This window comes from Aptenodytes patagonicus, chromosome 6, assembly GCF_965638725.1.
Source record: "Aptenodytes patagonicus chromosome 6, bAptPat1.pri.cur, whole genome shotgun sequence".
Classification (NCBI taxonomy): domain Eukaryota; kingdom Metazoa; phylum Chordata; class Aves; order Sphenisciformes; family Spheniscidae; genus Aptenodytes; species Aptenodytes patagonicus.
This window is the reverse complement of record NC_134954.1, coordinates 543,795-567,781: the sequence shown is the minus strand read 5'-3', so window position 1 is coordinate 567,781 and position 23,987 is coordinate 543,795. Positions and strand designations below refer to the sequence as shown.

Below are 23,987 nucleotides of genomic sequence, written 5' to 3'. Positions count from 1 at the left end.
GCGCTCACCCGTGACAGCACAGCTTGAACCGCACTACCTCTCGTGGTTTTCTTCTCCCCCCCGCTCCTTTTTTTTCTTTCCAGAGAGGAGAGGGAGAAGGAAGGTGGTTACAGGAACAGACAAAGGTTCACATCGAAGTGACCCCCCCGAGCCTCCTGGCCGGAATGGGCCCGGCTCTGGTAACCACACCCCGGCGAGACGTTTCCTGCTCCGCACGGGGAGGCGGCGGGACGCGGCCGGCGGCGGGAGGCTCCGTTCGCGTTAGTCGCTCTAGGACTTTCTCCTGCCGGGCGCGAGGGTGGGGAGGGGGTACCTCTGTGCCTGGCCTCTACTTCCTACTCCGTGATGTGAGGCACAGGCATGCTCAGTAGCCGGTGCCTACCCCTCCTATCTCAGCAGCGGTGCCTACAATACTAGGAGACCGCTTGCAGCAGGAGCGGAGCCGGAAAGCCATCTTTGCTGGAGAGGGAGGCAGCAGACCCTGAGCCGCTCGGCACCCGCTCGGCTGCCCGCCATGTGAGTACCCGGGCGGCCCGGCCGGGGGAGCGGCGCCCGGCCCGCCCCGGTCCCCCGCCCCGGTCCCCCGCCCCGCTGCGCTGCGGGCTGCCCCGCAAAGAAAGGCGCGCGGAAAGTTCGCAGCCGCCGCGGGGGCGGGAGAGTTGCCGTGCGGACTTCGGAGAAAAGAGCTGGGTGTCGCCCTGTTGCTTCCGCAGCCCCGGGGGGATCAACTTTCGCGATCCGGCGTTGGCTCGGTGTCTGTGGGATGCGCGGGGCGGGGTGAAGGGGCGGAAGCGGGAATAAGATGTCTGAAGCCGCCGGGGCCCTTGCGGACGGCATCCGTGCGGCTGCGGGCTCCGAGGGAGGATTTCCAGGGCGTGGGGCTCGGCGTGTCTGATTCAGCCCGCCGGAGGCTGTAGCAGGCGGCATGGAAGTCTAATCTGTCTGCCGCCGCTATTAACCTGCGGGCGCTTAGATGGGGCTCTCGCTGCTGTTTATCCGGCTGCCAGGCAGCAGCGGAGGGGATTACTGACACGGTTCTAACTCGGATTAATACTCAAAAGGAAACGCTGGGCCAAGATCCTCAACAGGTTCAAGTCAGGATTGTTCAATAGCCTGAGTCACTCCGTGCTGCTGATCCACAGCTGCTGAGTGCTGTTTATTTTCACCGTTTAACGAAATGTTCTCCCTCAAATACTGGCTGTCTGATCAATTCAGCCTCACCGTCTCCAGTACCAATGGCTTCCTGTCAGCAGCACTTGATAATAATCTGTTCCTTCTTGTTTGCATCTCTTCAAATATCTCTCCCAAGTCTTTGCATTCAGCATTAATGAAAGCATTAATGTTCTCTGCTAGGCAGTGATGAAACCCCCAAAGTCAATTCTGAAACCAGAACCGTGCTGAGGTAAGTAGGAATTGATCGGACCCCTGTTCATTCACAAAAGAATTCAGGTAGCTAAACGCATCATTTTACTATCGTCTCAATTCATTGCTCATTCCCAGTGACTCCTAAGGGACAGCCAGAGAAGATGTCTAAAACGAACAGTCACTCACTCACATGTGGTGTATGGGCCTAAATATCTGCTGGTACTGGGTGGCCTTGGAAGAACTGGAGCTTGGTTGATTCAGACAAGATGAGGAGTGGAAACCGTCCTGGCAATCTGTGATTAAATTACTTTTAAAATATTTCCAACAACCAACTGTTCTTCATGAGGGGTTTTCAAAATAGAGTCTACAATCACATATTCTGAAATGCTGGCTTTTTTCTTTAATGCTATTTCCTATATAATATTTTGGACAATAAGCTTTTGTCCGTGTTGTCTAAAATGTTTCCAAAGCAAAGAACTCTTTGGAAGTAAAAAAAATTGCTATCTAAAAGAAGGTTCCTTATGTAAACACTGAACTCCATCTAGCAAAAGCCAGTTCGTTGTAAGCTTCTGTTGCCTAGTTCTGTTTATATCAAGCCAGACGATGACATCAAATACTTTTATTCGTATGTAAGCTGTTCTTCAATGATTAATACAAGAGTTTGCTGCTGCAGTATTATACAATCTAAGCTGTTCAGACACAAGGCAATAACGTGGATAACGTTTAACTTAACCTGTGTACATTTCAGTCTTGGTGTGTATATAGGTGTTCATGAGAGCATTTGTAAATAAAGCAGAAAGGGTGATGCTAATATAACTCAGTCATACTTCTGCAGGGGACTTGCATCAGACTTCCGACAAAAATTAGAAGAAAAAGGGGAAGCAGTTTTTTGTCTGTTTTGGCAATATAGAATTTCAGTTTGATAATCGAAACAAAGCCAAGACAAATAACCAGCTTGCCATTGGCAGTGTCAGTTGGCTTCTGTTTCATTGCCAGATATTGTAATGAAAACTTTTTTTGAACATCTGCATGAATATCATGTCCCAGTAGCTTCTGAGTTACTGATGAACAACAGAGATAAATGTGTATTAACTACTGACTTGTAGCAGCAAGCTACATTTGTAGTTCATTGCACTATAAAAGCTAATTGCTAGTAAGCACCAAATACTCTGTAGAGGTTACTTGTCCTGCTATTACACCTATGGTGCATTGCAAACATGGACTCTTCTCGTGCATATACAGACATGCATGTGAGACACGATGCTGTGTCTTCAGCTGGTGTGGACTAGTGTCGATAAAGAACTCCTTCACTGGGTCAAACAACAGCTCCATCTATCCCGGTGTGCTGTCCCCTAAAGCAGCTTGCAGGGAGTGCTCAGGGAAGAGCACAAGAAAACAGTGGGTATGCAGCGGTATTCCCAGAATACTTTCCTGGTTTCCAGCGATTTAAGGCTCAGGGAGTACCTGAACCTGAGGAGAGTTCTTTGTATTTCATGACTCCCAACGGGTTTTGTTGTCCTTTCAGAAGGTGTCCAGTTGCTCCATTTGCAGTGTCCTGTGGCGAGGAGCTCCACAGCTGGACCGTGCAGGGTGTGAAAGCTGCTTCCTGTTGGTTTTGAGCTAGCAGATAGCAGGTTCTGTCTGATCTTACTCTTGTACTGGAAATCAGAGAACGGTGTTCCTTATTCACCATCTCCTCTGTGATTCATGTTTGTGTATCCCCCCAGCAGACCTGCACTGATTTACATCAGGTGGGAATCTGTCCCTGTGGTCTCTATCGCAGTGAGTACAATCCAGGGCAGATAAGATACATTCAGGTAACAGACATCTTTCACCTTGGTGCAGGCAGAGGGGAGGAAGCTGTGACATAAAAAGGTTGAATGAAAGGACAAGGATATAAGAGGGGTCTAAAGCAAGAACAGAGAAGGGTTGGACCATGCCAGTGCAGCTGGGAAGATTGTTCCAGGTGTAAGGGAGAGCACACGAACTTACTTGGAGGAGATATGAGGAGCAGTGAAGGGCTCTCCTCCAGTGAAGGAGGAGAAGAAAATGGCGCTCAAAGCTGAGGCGCTTATAGGCTTTGTTCCTCTCTGGAAAATAGACTAACAGCAGCAGGTGAAGTATATGGTTTTGTTTCTTTTACAATGGTCACATCTCAATAGGTAATTATATATAATAGAAGCTCATGGCATCATGTCATCTGTTGTTTACAGATAGGTCAGTGACCAGACAGCAGGGTGCCTTTGATTACATTAATCCAATAAAAATGTGCTGTATTGCAGGGTACAACTTTTGTGAGACAAGCAGCAAAGCAAAGCACCTGGCTCTCCCTGGGGCAGAATTGCCTCGCTGTATCTCATTCCTTGGGTAGCAGTTAGAGCTTTCTAAAAAAAAAAAAAAATCCTTCTGCCTGTTTTAGAGCAGCAAGGAGTACATCCTGGAGGGGACGGATGGGATTAAAATGGTTCCACCAGTTGTAATGACTCTGTTCTGGTTGAATGTCTATTCAGTTTCTCTGAAAAGAATGGCGTGGCTATGGTCTCCTGCTGTTAGTAGAGCAGTACTTAGCCCTCCTTTTGTGGGCATAATTTTATGAAACTCGGCAAAATCTCCCTACCTTGCCCTTCTCTTGTACTGATCAGCAGAGAGAAACCAATTTAGTACTGTTCTCTACACAATCCTGATCCAGTGCTTTTAGGGAGTTTAGTGGCTTACAAAAGTGTGTACAGCCAGTGCATGTCCTAGGAAAGTATAACCAGCATGAAATGGAGGGGTAAATTTTCTAAGTGGTGCAGCTGTTCCATGCTGGTAAGTGTCCATGTTCCCTTAGAAATATGTTCCAAAAGAGCTCTGGAAATCCATGGTGGCAGGAAGATTTGAGTCCACTGGAGCTCTCAGGGTTTTACATCTGGTGGCCAGCTGCCTCAGACCCAGAGAAGCTCGATTCAGTCTTACATTTTCTGACATTCCCCTCCCCGAGTCAGCCAGAGGGACCGATGGTTTGAGGGTCTTACAGTATTGGTTCACACAAGCATAGCTATGAAGGAGTACGTTGTTCTTCTCATTTAAGGGATGTAATGGAGCTTGTAGTGAAAATAACCAGGCTGTACTCAGTGGAGGGGGGCTGTGTACATGAAAAGAGGATGTTGAGAAAGGGGAAAGGACCCCATTTTCAGCATGGTTCTATTCTGACCCTTGTTTGCTGGTTCTAGGGTTCACAGCTCTGAGTAAGAGCCTTGAAGTAAGGGTGTTAGGAATAGGAGCTGTTGTTTAGTCTGCTGCTTTGAGTCGTCAACAGAGGGATATATATGTTCTGTTCATTGTTTGCTTCCCTTGACTTGCTCTTTTGTGGTGTCATGCAGACAGGGATCTTCACATATTGCATTAGAAATAAATGCTTCCGGCTCACATTAAGTGTTATTCCTGATACACTCACCATTTGAAATAAGGGTGGCCCAAGTAGGTCATAAATCTTTTGTATATTTGGGTGATGAGTGAAAGTGTAGAGATCAAACTGAATGGTGTCTTGAGGACCTCAGCGAAGAAAATAATCCCAGAATGGGAGCAACTGGGAATTATATGTGACAAGTACAGACAAAATGAATATGCGTCATGATAAACATTCTTCAAAACAGGCTAATATGAGGTAGATGAAACCCAAATATATTTAGTTCGGTGGTCCCTTTCCTTGTGACTTAGCGCTCATTCATTCTGCCGTGCATCGTCCATAACCTGTTCCTGTTGACTTCCAGGTATTTTGCATGGATAGTTCCAGCTGTGGCGTGACTTAGAGGACACCTAAAGTGGCTGTAGGGGAAGCTGAATTGGTCTGCCAAAGGAGCATTTACCCTTTTTAGATGCTATTTACATAATGAATGTCTTCCTGAAAAATCAATAATTGGGCTGTAGAGCACCAGGCAAACCCATGTTTGTGTGCACTTGTGTGTACAGAATGCTCCCCGGGGCGAACAGGCATGGCTGAAGAAAGGAGAGCAATGTATTAAACCTGTTATCCCCCTCCTTCCACCGCCCTTCTGCCACCACTTGTAGGATGCAGAACACATGGAAGATTCTCACTGACAGCTTTAGCCAGATGTTTGTGGTGCCCTGGAAGGGGCAGTACAGACTGTCCCAAATAAGTTCAAATTGACTGAACTGCTCATTTTAAGCAATTACAACTTAGAAAATATCCTCTCACCTACCTCATTCAGTACTCTCTACTGTCACTATTCGTAGCCATTACCAGCAATTAACTAGGCTGGTGTGTTTTAATGATGCAATTCCTTTTTTCTCTGATGTCTGTACTTGAGCCCTCTAAACTCTTTTCCATTATCCACTGAACAACCACCAAATGATTGCAAGGTGGGTTTTTTTTTTAACTGCTCGGTTATGGCAACCTTATGTTTTTCTGTGTAAAGTAGTAACTCATTGAAATAGATCTGTCTGTACATTTGCAAGTGTTTTGTCCGTTGCAATTATATTGTAGCTTCTGTACTGGGTGAAATAATTAGAATGGAAGTTCCTGACCAGATGATCTGAATTACCTGATCAAGTTCCTTGATCTCTTCAGATGCAAAACTTAATGAGAAATACGCAGAAAAATGAAAGTATTTCTATTTCAGAGTAAATGAGAAAGAAATTTAGTTTATCAGGTGTTAACTTACACCTGCTGGACTTAGTATCACAGGGTCAAAAGAGAACTCTTCTAGAAAATAGAGATTCTCCTATTAGGACCTTTTAGAAGGTGAAAACCACATTGTTTCAGGAATTGTGGTGGGGTTTTTTGTTTGTTTTGTTTTCTTTAAAGTACATTCTCATCTATTGCAGTGCTCTCTAAATGTAAACCGGTAAATGTATTGGAATCAAGTGCTGTCACTGCATATTTATACAGCAGAGCTGTAGTTTGCTTGTGTTTTGGAAGCACCAAATAGCTGACAGTTTGTGTTTGTGAGGAGTCAGTGCTGTGAACTGCACTGGAGTTTTTATTATTGTGAAACATGTCAATACCATGCAGAATTGAGACAGCCTTTGCGAGAAGTTGGAGACAGAAACAGAACTGATGGGTGGTGGGAATACACTAGAGGCTCTGATGTGTCCTGCTTCATCGAATGGTGTCCTTATGCTGGAGTCTAAGTAGGAAAGCAAGCATCCACAGAGTTTACAAAACTTCTTACGTGGTCTAGAAAAGAGCTGAAGAGAGGAAATACGCAGTGATAAGTGTTGTACTGAACTGTTGTTAGTGCCTGATACTGGATAGATGCTGATTTTCTTTTAAGATGCTCACACCAGATCCAGTTGGAAATTTATATATTGAACTTTTAAAGTTTTAATTGGAAAATGAAATTGAAAAATTGAACAGTATTAAAAATGCAGTCATTGTAGGGAAAATGCTTTTCTTACTTCTCATTCTGGATGCAGGAAAATGTGTCATGTTACAAAATTATCAAAAGACTTCTTCGCATTCTTTGAAATGAAGTTGCAAAATTTGGTTTTAAATAACTTCTTAAAGGACTGTAGTGCACGTGTTCAGGAGAGATGTTTTGCAAACTGTTTTTGGAGATATTAAAAAAACCTGACTGGATGGTGTCCTAAGCAACTTCATCTAGTGGGCCCTGCTTTGAGCAAAGGGTTGGACTAGATGATCTCCAGAGGTTCCTTCCAAACTCAGTGTTTCTGTGATTCTGTTTGAAAAGGTCAGTCAAAATTGAGTATGTTGAAGTTAATTAAACTAACATTTGATTGTTTCTCAAACATTCAAGATTTTGACTTTTCATCCATGATAACTTGGTAGCACTTAAATCTTCAATCTGTTGGTAATGGATGCCGCAGAGATACCTGTAATAGAAGGGGAAAACATACGGTTTTCGGCAAGGGAGGAAATGTGGGAGTTTAAAAAAAAAAAAAAAAAAAAAAAGGCAGATCACTGGAATGCATTATTAAATTTGGCTTGAATGCAACGGTTCATATTCCTTTCACAGAAAACAAAACCCAGGTTCCCTGCAAGCGAACTTTCTCATCTTTCATATTCAATGCAATCTCCTCTAGCTTGGTGTCTGCTCCCATCTTTCTACACCATGTCTTACAACAGCTTGGTAGTTTGGAAAAAGTTATCATTCTGTTCCCCTGTAAATGCTGTCTCAGTAGTGCAGAGTGCACATTTTAATAAAAACATATGTGCTTATATCAAGTTAGGGTGTCCAGATCCGTAACAGAGGAGAAGGAAATCTCACTGTCACATGCAGCAGACGGGAAGAGGTAAGAATTGCTGGTAGTAGGCAAGGTTACCAAGGAGTGGTGTGCTGACCGAGACAGGAGCTGTGATCCACTGCCACAGAGCTGTGGCTTTTGCAGCTCAGTTTGTAACTTCTGGAAATGGTGGGTTTAATCCCTGGTTTATCTAGCAAGATGGTGGCAGTTGAATTAGCACAAAGGACTGTGTTGCTTCAGGGCACGGCTGTGGAGGTGGATCCTCTGTCTGTGGAGCCGTACAGGAGCTCTGTGGGCACACTCAGCAGGGCGTGCTCCTTATATCCATGCTGGTAGCAGGTACCTCTTACTTTGGGGCTGTCAGAAGCAGGACAGATCCTTAGCCCAGCACCTTCCCTACCTCTCCAGATCTCCTTCCTCAGTCTAGATTTCACGTACCTCTGGAGAAGAGGTGAGGAGTGAGTTTTCCCAGTGAGCCTTGTTGAACTGTAGTTCTTGCTGGAATTAATCTCTGAACCTTCAAAGTGAGCAATGCACCCAAAGTACTCAGCTCTACTGAAACACGGTTGCCTATAAAAGAGCAAGTGTGGATCTGTGAAGGAAAGGACTTGGGAATTGGCTCCACAGGCTTCTCAGCATCTCCTCTGCACCCACAGAAAGGCCGGGGTGCTGGCTCTGGGAGGTGGGGGGTGTTGTAATGCACTAGTTGCCCTTTTAGACACTGAGGTCCTGAGTCAGGCAGTGTGCCAGCATTTTAGAAATATATGGGTCCTGGTAAAGCTTTCCTAGAAACTATGCAAATCATTAATTATCCCTAAACCCACTTGTTATCTACTTCAGGAGGTTAATGGTTAGAAATCACATTTGTTCATTTGAATTCACATACAAAAATAGCTCCTCTTTATCATGCTAGTGAATCTGGCCCTACTCGGGGCCTTAATTACAGTGTGCTGCAGTAACGCAAAGGGCACTGCTGCTTGAAAGCATAAACCTGATCTGCTGTTATCCCCCAGCTGTTGGCACAGACTATCACATGGGATAGTGTTTTGTATGTTATTTTGGAGTTTAGAGGGGAATTCTAAGACCAGACATTTCTTACTGCTCTCAGTGATCCTGAACAACACTGAAAAAAGAGTGTTGTCTCTCTCTCTCTGTCACACACACACTCTTTTAGGTTGATCTGTGGGAAAGCTTCCTGAACTCCAGCTAGGTTTGCTGATAGCTCTGACAGAGAATAGTTCCCCCTTCTCTTTCCTTCATGTGTCTCCAGTAGCATCCATTTCCAGTGTGTGCACAGAGAGAATAGCTGCACCCAACAGCTGTCACCCATGGTGACAATTTGGATGGGGAAAGGCAACAAAGAAACAACGAGCTTTAATCAATAGCAGCAAAACCAAAGTTGTCATCTAACCCTGAAAGGCATAGAGCACTCTATGCTGTCACCAAGCAGCTAAACTGATTGGCATGGCACTTTGTGCTGCCGAACATCCTGAGTGGGATCAAATCTTGCCACAAGATAATTGGACTTGCCTATTGGTAAAAATGCAAAGATTCCTAAATAGGCATCAGATTGAGCATCAATAAGCAAAACTCTGGCGGAATTGTGTAAGCTGAGAGTGGTGAATGCTGCAGGCCTGATTTGCTAGGACTGGTTCTGGCCAAGTACTCGTATTTGCAGGGGACAGTTGTGTACAAATACAGCTTGCTTTGTTTTCCGTCACAAGGGCACTGAGTGACAAAACAGTCCTTCCAGAAGGCTTTGGGTATCTGGTTGTTTCCTACACTTCAAAAGCTGACTGAGATTTGATGATGACTTATAGCCCATCAACTTACCCGAGAATTTCAAGGCAGAATTCTCTGAGCTGGTGTCAGCGCTGCGGTTGAGAGCCTTTCTGCTGATTGGGATCCGGGGAGAGCTCAGCTTGAGAGTGGGTACTGCCAGGATGAATCAGCAGATATCTTCCTGGAAGCAGTCAACAGTCTGGATATCCCAAGTGTTTAGCAGAGATCCCACCAGGCTATAAAAGTCTGCTTCTGAAATGTTTGACGACTTCTTTCCAGCAAGGAGCTGTACGGTCATTCCCTGACAGCTGTGATATTGACTCCCACACATATATGAAGATCACACAGTGACATTTTTCAGCAACTTTGTTTACTAGATGATATAAATACAAAAATATTTCAAGTCACTTAACACTTTGATGTTTTTCTCTTTGCATTGAACATTTTAGGAAGACTAGGAGAAGGGAATGGAAAGGCAGAATATGCCCCATGTGTCTTGGCATGTTGACGCTGACCCGCACATTTTTCATGTCCGTTCTCAATTGCTTCATGTACATGAAGCAACATGGTCTCTTGTAGTTCATCTTCATAACTGATGCGTGGCTACAGCAGCAATGTTTAAAGCAAGACCGTTGCATCAGCATGTTCATTGCCCTTGTTGTGACAATCAAATCACGAAGAAGGCACTTACACTAAAACATAACGATTACAGAATCAAACACTCTGTGTATTTGGGCAGAGGAAAGAGCTTAACAAGTCAGGTAGTGTGTGTGTATGAATCAAGAGGGGGCCTGCACCTCGGGGAAGGGAGCATTGTTGCCAGAGAGAGCAGAGTTCCTCTCTCAGAAATACCCTCGTTCCTGTGCACTGTCAGTAAACAAGAGGTACCGAGATTTCTGAGTAACTTGCTGTAGTCTTGGAGGAATCTGTAGTTCTCGTACCAAGTAAAAGAACTCCAGAAACCTTAAGTTTGCTTGCACTGACTGGTTGCTGGTATTGAAGTCCCTTAGAAGATGAAATGCTACCCAAGCAAAGGGAAAAGGAATCCAAAAGATCATATCTGTTTAGGAAGTTGAATCTAAAATCCTCAGAGGCAACATGGCTACTGGCTCTAGATCAGGCTCAGCTCAGACCTAAATCATTATGTACAAGGTACTTTCACTCTGAGATGCTGCAGTAGCATTGCATAACTTGAAGGAAAACATTAAAAAAAGTAGAAAAAATGTAGTTCAGAAGGTAACTCCCAATGAATTAAGCATTTACTTACTTTTCTGAGTGAACCTGAAAAATCCCCAAATATTGTAAAACATTTAACAACTTAACCAGTGACTAGCCAAATGTTCATTTAATTTAAAACTGCACTTTTTTTTTTTAGTTTGGTGATGGTGCTTGTCTCTGAGTTTGTTCTAGCATTGCTTGTCTATAGGACTGAATCTGGTTTCAGCAAAGGCAAGCTGTTCCCCCAACTTGGACCAGAGTAGTTGTGCTTCAGTGTTTGGATATATGCAACCATCTGCAAAACACCTCTAGTTGAAAGGATTTTTCTGAAAGGCTTATGTTTTTTTCTATAATCTTTGTTTTGCTTTGAAACTGATTGTGCAGGTTGCTTATGGGATTATGCATGTAAATAGCAAAGGAAGGTACTTGATAAAGATTTCTTCATATCTTTAAAAAAATTTTCATCTGGGATTTAGGATAAAAAATGAGAAACTCCTCTTACTTGAAGAGTGGTGGGGTAGTATTGTGAGTAACAGACAGGGGATAGCAACTTGGTGGGCGTATGGGGAAGAGGAGACAAATATAGGTGTTTACACTTGCAGCTTGCTGCACCGAGCCAACATTCAGTCTCTTGACAGCACAGTCATATAACAATCTCCGGCAGCCAGGTGTCTTAGGCAGTGACTCATACGCTGAATACAGTTTTCTGTTGTTTTCACTGTGGTCCCTTGTTAACCTGCAGATGGTCTGTCTCGAAATCTGCCTTCCCCTGCAGCTTCCCAGTGGTGAATGTGACTTGTCCACCTGTATTTGAGACTTTTCCCTTCCTGAGGTGGCTTGATTACAGATTGATTATAGATTCACCAACCATCAAGCATCAACTACAGCTTCAAGTGACAGAGGGGTCCTAGCCTAACAGGCCGTGGAAATGCCCTGCCTTTGAATCTGTACTGGGATGGTAGCGTGCATTTCTGGGGCTCTAACAGCAGAAACATATCAAACAGGCTGCCAGCGGTGACAGGAGACAGGATTGCAGTAATTCCTTTGTGTTGTCAAATAAACAAAGGGAATCCCTCTGCTCTGAGCTACAATTTCCTGTAATTTGGTCAAAATAGAATAATCTGTGTTTATTCTTCTTGGCTTTCTCTTTGAGAGAATAAACTAGGCAAACTTGGCTTCATTCTTTCATAACAGAAAAGACCGGTTGTAGGCTGAGGTCAGAAGAAAATTAGACTATGTGAGGAATTAAGGTGAGGGCCTTGACTTTTTCTTACGCCAAACAGAACTTTTGAATTTCAGAAAAGCCTTTGCATTTTCTGTCCTGCCAAGCTCCAACCTTGTAAATCCTTCTCTCAGGAGCAGTACAGAAAAATGAGAATGGTTGGGATGGAGAAGGCTTCTTTTACTTTAATGTCACATCTCAAACAGCAGCATCATGGATGCCTCAGCATTTGCAAAAATACTAGGCACATGAGAAATGGTGTGACCTCTGAACAGACCAAACAGTCCAATACTGTCTTCTAATGGAGACTTGAAATTTTAAGCAAAGTTTTCTCTCTCCCAAACTCTTTTAATTAGCTAGTAGAACTCTAGGTATTCTTGCTATGTACACACAGAGGTAGAGAGGTGGTCATGCTAAGCCATCCTTTCCCTGTTTCCTGTTAAATAAAGAGCTTTTTGGACAAAGGCTGACTGGCTTTGTACCGAACACGTACACTGGGAGTGCAGTGAAGAGAAATCGGATCTCTGCCCTGCTAAAAATGAAGCAACATGCTAAATCTCCCTATGTAGTATTCATGCAGGAACTATTACCGGGGCAATACCATTGCTTCTACTGCTAACTCATCAATGAGCCCTATAGCAGGGCTGAATCAGGGATCACACATCTTTGGGATGGAATAGATTGCTTTGGCTTCCTTTTTACTATAGCTACAGAGGGACTGAATGAAGAGGACACAAGGATAGACTGGGATGCACAACCCACTGCTACATTAGATGTCACACCACCTCACTATTGCACAGAGAAGGAAATTAGTGCTGTCTCTGTCCTCCTGTCTTCAAAGTGGAACAAAGGGAAGATATTGTAGTTGGCTCTCTTTTCCCTTAAAAAAAAAAAGAAAAGAAAAAGACTCAAGGACTTTGTTTAGTTATCTTTAATTACTAGACCTCTGCCCAAGTAATGGGGGGTGTTTGGAACTGGGAATTCCTTATAGTTACTGCCATAACCAAAATAGGGTTCTTCTCAAGAAGCCTTTACTTTTCCAGAATGTAGTGTATTTTGTATTTCCAAGTACAGCACAGATTTTTATATAGAACTTGCTCTTGGGCATATTCAGATAAATGCTCAGGATGCTTAACTCAGAGATCAAAGAGACAAGTAAGTTGACCTTACAATGATTATGAGAGAAGATATTAATACTCCATGAGAAGTGTGAGATTTCTAGGTGAGAAGATATTCAGCACAGGAACAAACACCTCTGCCTAGGAGCATGCAGACTTTTTTCAAATTGCCAATGTTTTTAATGACAGCTGCTGTGTGCAGATGTGTATAGAGAATGCCCAATTTAGATGTTTCCATGATGCTGTGCAAGAGCTATTCTGCATATGAGCGTTATGATGCAAAGCATGTTCTATTTGACAACTTAGTGTTTTGCTCTGTCTTTAGAAATAAAATCCCGAGAGGCTGGTATTTTTTGCACGTGTGTGCATTAGATGGGTTGTTTTGGGATAGGCAACTTGTTTTGTTTATTTTTCAGACTATCAAAAATGGAGAAGTTGTTTGACAAATTAAAATGTTGGAATTCAGCCTCTTGTTTTTGGGTCCCCATCTCCAGTCCACTGAGGTGGCTGTTGTCCCAGTTCAGGCAATCTGGCTTTGAAGAGTACTCGTTTCTTCCCAGCAGTACTTTGCTTTACACAGGTATGTGTTGTTGGTGCTTATCTTCTCTATGTGGAGGTATCCTTTATAGTAAGTCTAATGACAACAAAACAGTAACAACTATTTTAAGTCATGTGTCCATAGCATCAGAGAAATAGAGAATACATTTCATAGAGGGACAGCGTGTGGCTGTTGACTGCACAGGAACTAGCCCTGTTCATAAAAGCTGAAGGTTGTGGACCGTATAATACCATACCAGGTAGAAGAGAATACATCCAGCATCTTTCTTGTTCCTTCTTGTCCCCAGTCTGTAACGTACATGTAAGTAAAGCAGACTGATTCTTGGAATATAGCAGTAGTCCTGTATCAGCCATATACAATTGGCTGAAATCAAGAGAAATGTGTAAATGGCCCACAGGGCCTGGGTCTCTCACATCTGGTACACCAGAGCAGAGCAACAACATGGATCAGACGAGCAGACAGGGATTTGAAAGTTCAAGTGAATGTATAAGGTTGAAAACTCTTCAAGAGGGGGGTGAGAGATTTCCCTCTAAAAACGCCTGTCTGAAAGACAGAGCTTTTTTAAGTGGGGGAACAGACAGTGCATTTTAATTAGGATAATGGTTTTAATAGGCTAAAACCAATCAAAATACCCCTCTGTGTCTTAAAGACAGTGGTACTGGCAACCTCAGCACTGCACAGATTTATATCATATAAACATTGACAAGTGAACCAAAGAAGAATTAAAATCTTGTTGGAAAACTAAGACAAATATAGCATTGTATATATTTTATGGATTTTTTTTTTTTTAATCTTCAGAATTAGCAACTGTTAATGGGAATTAAGAGAGAAAATAGAACATCCTGGTTTAAACTGAGTAGCATAGGTGAGTAAAAATGATTTAGGTAGTTCTCTTACATGCTTATGATTGTCCCAGAGCTTTAATGAATCTCTTCCCTTTGCTGACGTCCTCCAAATTTGTCTCACAGAATTGTGTTAGTGTGGGATTGTGTTTCCATCACGGTGCTCCAGAAATTGACATTTGAAAAGAAGTTAAGACTTCTGTCCTCTTCCTGAATGTTTCTTCTCTCAAAGTACTAGGAAATAAAACAGCCTGCAAAAACCCTTACTCACTGTTTGGCTGGGAAGGTGGCTTCAGCGTGGTGGCTTCTGCCATTCATGGTTCTTTGTAGCCCCTGCAAGTGTGCCTGGTGTTTGGTGATACATACGATAGTAAGTACCAGTTAGGTGGTGAGCAAAATAGAGGAGCAACAGGTTGTAATAGCATGATGCTCGTAGAAGGAAAGATGTTCTGGTCCAGTGAGGCTCACGTAAAGTGGGTTACTGGGGTAAAACATAACCATCTCTGCCTTGCTCTTTCTTTTTTCCCTCTTTCCTTACCTTTGATCTATGACTAGCTCTGACTATCTTTGCTCTCCTGTAACTATTCTGCTGCGCAAAACCTTTTGTGGAGCGAGTTTGCTCCAGCAGCGTGTGCACAATATCTGTCTTTCAGATTTTTCATCAGAGGCCACATCTTGTGCCATCAGGAATAAACTTGCCTGACTCACTTCTAATCTGAAATTTGATTTCTTAAATGTTAATAAATTAAAAAAAAAAAGATTAAAAAAAAAAGCAGTCATGCTGTGACGTGTGAAGGGAACAGAAGCTATGGACTGGGGAAAATACCTTCTCAATAGAAAAGATCTTTGAAGAGAGAAAATAAATTCCCTCTGGAAAGATCAAAGCACATGAAGTTAATGGATTATGACAAGGTAAAAAAGAAGAAACTGGAGAAAATAGTAGGTTCAAACATGGAAGAGGGAAATAGGAAAAAGTGGTTTTTTGTTGGAGATAAAGGATAGTTAGATGGCTAGCTAAGTACTTGAGATTATATGTTGTAACTAAAGAGCTGTTAGCGGGAATAGAGATTTCTTTCCTCATGCCTGGCACAGCCTCAAATTACGCGGTGTCAAGGTAGCCTTGGAGTTGCAGTTCTGAATTCCTGCTCTATTGCAGTGCTCTGTGCTCATGACTACAGCCTAATGCATCCTGTAGTGTGCAACCAGACCCTCTCAGACTGACGCAAGACTGATGAAATTGTAGTAACTCTTGAAGTCACTTTAATAGTCTGATTAGGTCCTGCTAGGGTCAAAAATATATGGGGTTTATCAAAGGAAAAAAAAAGCAGAAACCTTTCTGGTGAGCTAGGAAATGTTCATGGGTGAAGAACTCTGGAAAAACTTTTGTTCAGGTTATTGTTATCAAAGATCATCTGTACTGCTATAGGTATCTATGTGCCTTCTTCATTGCTGCAGTGTTTGATGCCTCACAATCATACAGAAATAGAAACAGAGAACTACAGCTAAGGCACAAAGACAGATCCTCAACGATCTCGCTCTGTGGCATACGCATCAGTGGCAATCAGACATTTGAAATGCCTCTCAAGAAGCTGGGATCAGGTGACTTTGTCCAAGGCTATGCTGGGTTTCTGTGGCAGAGCAGAAGCCACACCTCACTTCTCCCATTTAGTCACCCATTCTTCCTCCAGTCCCACCACAAAGCAGAAGTCCCAGGGAACATGTGCCAGTGCTTTACATGCACCAGGAGGTTCACCTGCACTAATTAATTACAAAGTAAGTGTTGGATCTACTGAGAGATACTCAGCCACCCAGAACTCTCTGCAGGTGTTGCTGTTTGCCCCTCTGGTTTATTTCTCTACATGTTTGAGCAGTTACATCTCCACAAACCTGCTGTTTGTCTCCTGGATTGACAGTGATGTCTACATTGAGTGAGAACCCAACGTTTGTTGCCTGCCCGTAGCAACACCCGCTTGCCCTCTGCCTTGGGTCAGTTTCTCATTTGCCTTTTCACAGTTCTTAAGAAACCACCTGCCCCTCTTGTCTTTCTGTCTGCAGAAGTTTGTTTTGAAAAAGGCAGTAGATTCGTGCAGTGACTGGAGGCAATAAAAGTTTGCATATGTGGGACACCTCTGTATTGATGATCTGACGGAGAGCTGATCAATACTGGAGCTTATTTAGAAGTACAGTGTCTTGCCTGTGACCGTATGCTATGAGAGAGGTGGTGTTACCAGGTGGGGCGAGGGAGGGATTAAGGCCCTGGTAAATCCTAGTCTCCCAGACCTCCCTCCTCATTAATACTGCCTGTGCTTTGTGTGTGCTCCTCTTCCATGTGAATTTTTTAACTTCCAAGAAGTGGCTGAACTGATGTAGGAACTGTGTTGCTTCCAGCTCACAGGCAACTTCAAATTAAATATATATTTAACTTAATTAAAATTGTAAGCCTTTCTTTTTGTTAGACAGCTTCACTTTAAACTAGAAATTCTTTTTCCTTGTTTTACAGCAGCTGCAAAAGCAGTAGTCTCTCTTGTCTGTCCCCATGACGAGAAGGAATTACGTAAAGGAATAGATTCCAGTGGGTGCATAGTCCAGAAGGAGCAACATGAGTACAAAATTCAGTTATTAATAGCAAAATACTTCTATCGTCTGTTCTCTTAAGATCTTGTTTAGTTTGGTGTAGTATAGACCAGAGAAACAAAAAGTGATGGGAACTAGATGCAGCAAGACTGGGTTGGATAGAACAAATGGTTTTGATTAGAAATGTTATTACTGTACCCATCTAGAAATGAGAAGATAAGAGACCTTGACCTGAATATTTGATCTTCAGAATTCTTGATAATAGGATGCCAACAAAATTTAGAAGCAGTAATTGAAGGACAGCTGCCATTGGGTGACTTATGCAATACGTCAAGAACTGTTATAGTATTGAGGCCTTTGCCAGCTCTGGGTATGAGGCCCATGCTTCTCCCACCTTTTCTAGGAGAATGTTATAGTCCTTTCTGTGTCATGAGAAAATTGTGCACTTTATGTTATGTCTGGCACTATGGTTGTATCTTTTGCTTTTAGTATCTAAAACAGATATTTGGAGTTGTGGAGCTTAACCAAACTCTGCAGCAATTGCTGCTTACCAGTTACATTCTGGGCCTATACAGATGTGTATATATAAGGGCTAGTAGCCTAGTACCTCCTAATTAGCAAATTCCTGAATTCCTTCAAAAGCAGTAAACCAGGATGTTGAACAAAGGCTTTTTTTTTTTTTACCACTCAGTTCAGCAGCCAAGTTTAGATACTGGTCCTGAAATTTCAGTTTTCAACCTTTATTTTATCAAGTTCCACTTCTACGAAGTGGTAATCCCAGTGGTGCCCTTTTGGCACGCACAGTTCCTGCCAGGCCCAGAGCAACCGACCTGCTCTGTGGAGTAAAAGGGAGTGCTACTCCCAAAGACTGTTCATGGGTACAAAAGTGCAGCGTCTCCTTCTCTTCCATCTCTTTCTGTTTCCCAAAGCTATGTATGGCTTTCCTTTTGTATATTGTCAATTTTACCACCAATCATCTCCGTTTCAGTGCTGATGTATGGAAGATGATAACATACAAAATGTTGCTACAGTAGGGTACTACTATGAGATGATGCTGGCAACGCAGGCAATTAGCCGTATTAATTTCTTCTCTTTTAATAGCTGAGAAGAAAACATATGGAATCAGTGAGCAACAAAACCTCAGTTTTCATTTGAAAAAGGAAATGGAGAATGATTCATTCTAAAACCATACGCTCCAAAGGAGGAAGATTTGAATTATTAGCAACATATCTAAACATGATGGGTGCTGACACCTTCATCTCTTTTATTTTTACTGCCATGGATTTTCTTCACATGCAGTGAGAGAATTTACACTACAGGAAGCGTTAATGGTTTCACGCTTCCTACCCTTTTTTAGCTGCCTAATTTATGGAAAGACATTACTAGGTGAGTCACTGCTTTCACAGGATTAGTGTGGCTGAGATAGAGCTTTCGGTGTTCCTTTAATTTCCATATTTGCTTGAAAGGAACAACAGACCCACATTAAAACTGTTAGTGTTTGGTATTACAGCAGAGTTCAGAGTCTTTGCTCTACTTGATCATGTACAATTATTGCAAGAGATGCTCCCTGTCCCTATCAGCTAACAAGCTAAATAAACAAGAAAGATAGAAACTATCTGCATTATAGATGCCGTGAGTCAGGGTGTCTTATTGTTCAGAATTTGTGCCTAATTGGATGGGAGTTAAATATTTGCAAAGATTACAAACAGAAGCAATACTAGGAATCTCACTGTAAAGAACTGTTCATTCTGCAATAGCTATTGCAGAAGCACATTTACTCTCTTGTTGATCTTAAGAGGTTTCAGTTAGACATTCATAAGTTACAAAAAATAACAGCCAAGCCTGAGGATCAGGGTTTGCCCCTAATAGTAAATGAACCATGGGTTGGAATACATTTGGGCTGTCTGTATGTTGTGGTTTAATCCCAGCCAGCAACTAAGCCCCACAGCCACTCGCTCATTCCCCCCCGGTGGGATGGGGAGAGAATTGGAAGAATAAAAGTGAGAAAACTCGTGGGTTGAGATAAAGTCAGTTTAATAGGTAAAGCAAAAGCCACACACACAAGCAAAGCAAAACCAGGAATTCATTCACTGCTTCCCATGGGCAGGCAGGTGTTCAGCCATCTCCAGGACAGCAGGGCTCCATCACGCGTAACGGTCACTTGGGAAGACAAACGCCATCACTCTGAACATCACCCCCTTCCTTCTTCTTCCCCCAGCTTTATATGCTGGGCATGACGCCATATGGTGTGGGATATCCCTGTGGTCAGCTGGGGTCAGCTGTCCCGGCTGTGTCCCCTCCCAGCTTCTTGTGCCCCCCCAGCCTGCTCGCTGGTGGGGTGGGGTGAGGAGCAGAAAAGGCCTTGACTCCGTGTCAGCACTGCTCAGCAGTAACGAAAACACCCCTGTGTTATCAGCACTGTTTCCAGCACAAATCCAAAATATAGCCCCGTACTAGCCACTATGAAGAAAATTAACTCTATCCCAGCCAAAAACAGCATACTCTATCATGAATGTAACAGGAGAAATGCAGTGTGTAAAATACTCAAGCACTGAATAAGGTGTAGATTTCATAGCCAATAGTCTTTGTAATAAATAACTCAGAAAGATTTGTTCAGTTTAGAGAACGGTCTCCAGCAGACAGTAACAGATAAAATTTAAAAGACATCTTGAATTGATTTTTTTTTTTTAACTAATTGGCTCTTTTATAAACCTCTTAACTTGTCGCAAAAGGCATGTGTTACCTATTATGAGTCTTTCACCCAGTTAGAAGCTCTTAAACATCTACGTTGGTTTTTTTCTGCTACCGATTTTCTGTACAGGTCTACCTCCAGAGGCTGTTTTGTTTCAGTTATGTGTAGGTTTCTTAATTAAGGAGCCCATATCTCGCTGCACAGCACCTACCAGGTAGTACAACTATCCATCTGTAGCTTCCGCATTTGCCTTGCTGGGAAGTCTGTTGTGCAATTGTGTCAGTGTGGACCTGCGACTGGGTTAACTTTGAACTACTGTCCTAAAGAAATTATAATTTTTGGGTTCTATCTCTACATAATAATGAAACGAAGCATCATTAGTTCTCCCTCTTTGTTTTCCACTGGAGAGTTTGTGGGGGATGAAACTGGAGAAATGATGTTACAAGTAATTTATTACTCAGGGTTCTTTTTCTCTCCCCAATTTCTTTCTATTCTGTCAGTTTCTTTTTTCTCACACCAATTACTCTGACTTAAGAAATTACACAGCTCTTTGTAATAGTGCTTGAAGATTGGTATGTTTGCTGTATAAATTCTGAGGCAGATCTTCACCTGCTACAAAGTGAAGTAACTCTGAAGCCACAACCTTTTTTTTCATCTAAAGATCTTTTGTATATGAGCTATCTGCTTTTTTCCTAGGGTTTTCAAAATGCTTGAAAGATTTTTAAAAACAAAAGGAAAAAAATAGAATAGTGAATGATGTGCATAAGGTTGCATAGGGAGACAATAAGTTACTGGTGGCTTGTTAAACGCTAAGTTACAGAAACTAAATATAGATCATATTAATCAATTGGTGTATGTACATGTCTTTATGTGTACCCCCATGTGTACACTTTTGAAAGAGGTGTTGAAAATAAATCCCAAATGACTCTTACAATCTATCATCAAACTGATCACACGAGAATGGTTAATAAGTAACGTAGGCAAGTACAATAAAACATTCTTCAACTACTGTTTTGCAGTATGAGTCCGTGGTGGAGACGGAAGCCCATTGGAATTGGCTTTTATAAGAAGAGTCAAAGTACTTCGAGTATTTAGAATTGAACTGTTCCATCATGCTCTTCCAGTAGGATTTTTCTTAATGGGAGTGTATTTGGACTATATATTATTCACTGGCCATATATGTGGATTTTCAGGCAAAAAAATATTTTTAATTCTATTCTGAAGTTAAATCGATGCAAACATTTGTGGTGGATGCTTTTATTTGTACTTTCAAAACACTCCACATTTTTCACGTTCTTATTTCATTCAGGGCAGTTGAGTGACTAAATGCAGAAGAAAAGAAGAAAAGCAGCAATGTCCTTTGAAAGCTGAATGATTGCCTGCTCATTTGTTACACCACTTCTACGTAAAATGAACGGTGTTTTTCTATACTGAAGAGCCACTGACATGACTGAGGCATAACACGTTTGAGTAACAGTAGCAAAAGCAGAGGCTAAAAAGAGGTGTCTACATGCAAGGCTTTCAAACGGTGCTGACTTTGGCCCGCCTTTCCAAGGAAATGCAGTTTGTGTGACTGCCGCTTTACTATTCTGCTAAACTTGATAGAGTGGTAAAGATCTCATAGATACAAATTCCTAAAAGCTGTGGGGAAATCAGTGGCTAGGTAGAGATGAGGCCCCAATAATTGTTGCCAGCTGAGGAAAAGTCAGTGAGAGAAGCTCAGGAGCTTCTGTGGTTGGCCGTACGCAGGGGTGGTGTGGACCTCACCACACCAGCAAATGTTCTGACGCTCACTGGAAGGGGAAAGGGTGGAGGAGAGCTAGTGGATGTGCAGGAACTGGAACTATTACAAGTTAGCAAGTCTTGCAAGCTGGTAAGGGAGGTAAGCTAGAGGTATTTTGATGACTGGGGAGTGATGTAGCAATTTTGGATATGAAGCCGGGTTTTATTGGTTTGGTTCCTCATGGAACAGTTCATAATATAGTCTGCAATGGTTGCTTTTTAATGAATGATATCATAAACCAGGGAATAAATGGAGTAATTCTGAATATTGCTCATGTTTTAGACCAGTAGAAGGGATAAGACTCAGTCTTGGTATCAATAAAAACTCATTGGGGACCCTAACCATAGAAAAGGCAGAAATTGTATACAAAGTGAAGAAGTACAATAATATACCATGAGTATTTGTTCTATAAATAAATAAGCCAGTGGACTGAGTATTTGTCCTGCTTTGATGCATTTTGTTTCCAAGCAAACTAACATCCAAATGATAAAAATAAAGCAAGCCATTACTAATACTCTTCTTTTGGCACCTTTACTGAAATCTGTGTTTCATTCTGTGGTGTGTACCACAAAGAAATTTCTGAGTCCAATACGTATCTTCAAAGTAGTAACTGACAAGTCAATAAAAGCAAGAATTAGCAGACTCAGACCTGCCTCTTCTTTCTTTTGTTTGACTCAATCCATTCATACAAGGTTAGATGTTCTGGAAAGTGTCAGTGTTTAATGGATACAGTCAGAATAGTTTAATGCCTACTTTATTTGCTGCTTCTTATAACTGAATCAAGCAAAGATGTTCTTTTCTTTCGGACATTGACAGTTGTCTCCAACTGCACCACAGGACATCTAAAATGGTAAGATGGAGCTATACCCCACTATTAAAAGCCCCTTGGACATTGCTTGATACGTTGTGGAGTTGTGACAGTAATATTTTACTATAATTGCTTTCTTAAGATGATGACAGAGACTGCAATTGCTGTTATTTTTTCAGTATGAGTTAAACCAAATATGTGTGATTCAGGCATATTCACTTGACAGAATGCTCTGAATTTGCATGATTAGAAAGCTCTTCAGATTAAATGCAATTCATCAAGGCATTTTTCACAAGTAAAATACCTGTGTCAGATTGGGTACTTTTTCTTCACGATGGCAGGAGAGTAATCTTACTGAATTCAAGAAAAATCTCTGAACTACCTGCACGTGCCATCAGGTAGGTAGGTAAATAATGTCTCTAATTAGTTCCAGATGTAAAACTGCATGTGCAAGATTGAAGGCTGAGTTGAAGTTCTTTTAAAAAAAAAAAAAAAAAAGTACAAAGTGCTACTGCAAACTGCTGAAAAAGAGGCTTTTTCAGAAAATCAGGCCCTTCAAATCTATTGAATCCCATGAAATGTTAGTCAAAATCTTAATAATAAAAAAGTGTTAGAAGGTTCTTGATTGTTGCAGTATTGTTCAGGAAGATTGTATATAGAAGTATGCAGCAGGATCTCTGGAACGTTGCCATAAAATACAGTTATGTGGTCTCAAGATATCAATAACCATTTACAAACTGTTCTTTTATGCTAGTTTCAAGCTCCTTGCAGAATTATTGGTATTAATCCACATATGCACAGATGGTGCATTACATATGATGGCTGCTGGTAATCATGTGAATGCAACACAATTGTTGCACCTAGCAAGAACTTGCATTTATTTTTAAAAAGCTGTGGTACTATGCAATAACTCAGATGTTTTGATATTTTTGAGGTCCCGATTCTGCAAGAAATGTACTGGAGAGAAACTATGAATTTGGTACAGCTTTATCCAGAGAAGATTATAGTAGAATGCAAGAGTGGAGTCAAAAACTAGGCAGGTGCTCCCTTGATAAAAGAAGTTGCATCATCTTTTTTCGTTGTGTTTACTTCCCTATGTGAACACAGTAAAAAATAAACCTGCTTTAACTACGCTTAGTTGGATGAGTGTTGGTGAGATGGTGATAATTACAGGTTCGTTATTGGAAACTGCATGCTGTTCTTTTGATTCATGAAAGACTTAAGAATTTCTGTTAGTGTTTAGTGATGTTATATAAAGAGTATATGAACAAAATAAATAGAAAGAAAACCTTTAATATTAGCAACATCCCAGAAGATGAGATTGTTAACAAAATTGGTTTTTCTGCAAGTTACAGATTACCTTTCATTTACTTGGATAACTTGGATATAGCAGTGTGGTGAGATTAGCATAATCACCAAATGTATACTTTATCTTAAATTTGATTTAGCAGTTATTGATAAAAATTTAATTAATTCAAATAGAGGGTTTTTTTTTTCAAATGAACTGCAGTTTGAATCACAGACTAAGGCCAAAACGCCATTAAATTCTGACTTCTTGTGTCATGCAGCTATATTATGTCACAGTTTATTTTTTTAAGCCATTACAAGTTTGTTTGAATTACAGCAAGGATTGGTTTGTTGATGTTCAGGTTTTTTATTTGGAATCTAGCCTTCATTTAATCATTTGAAGTGACAACCCACTAATCTTAGACCATTATGTTTTTCTTTGCTAGACTGGAAAATAATCTAAATCTAGCATCTTCTCCCTGATCATCACTGGTTTTGAGATTTTGACATACATGCATACACACACACAC

At 41.8% G+C, this 23,987-nt stretch overlaps 1 protein-coding gene across 1 annotated transcript in view; it reads left to right on the top strand.

Moving 5' to 3' along the window:
- The first annotated feature begins 282 nt into the window (after positions 1 to 282).
- The window catches only part of VAMP2 (vesicle associated membrane protein 2), a 47,633-nt gene continuing 23,928 nt past the window's right edge, over positions 283 to 23,987 (top strand). The window contains exon 1 of the mRNA XM_076340827.1: positions 283 to 516. Coding sequence (XP_076196942.1) covers positions 515 to 516 — 2 coding nt within the window. The 5' untranslated portion in view covers positions 283 to 514. The remainder of the gene's footprint in view (positions 517 to 23,987) is intronic.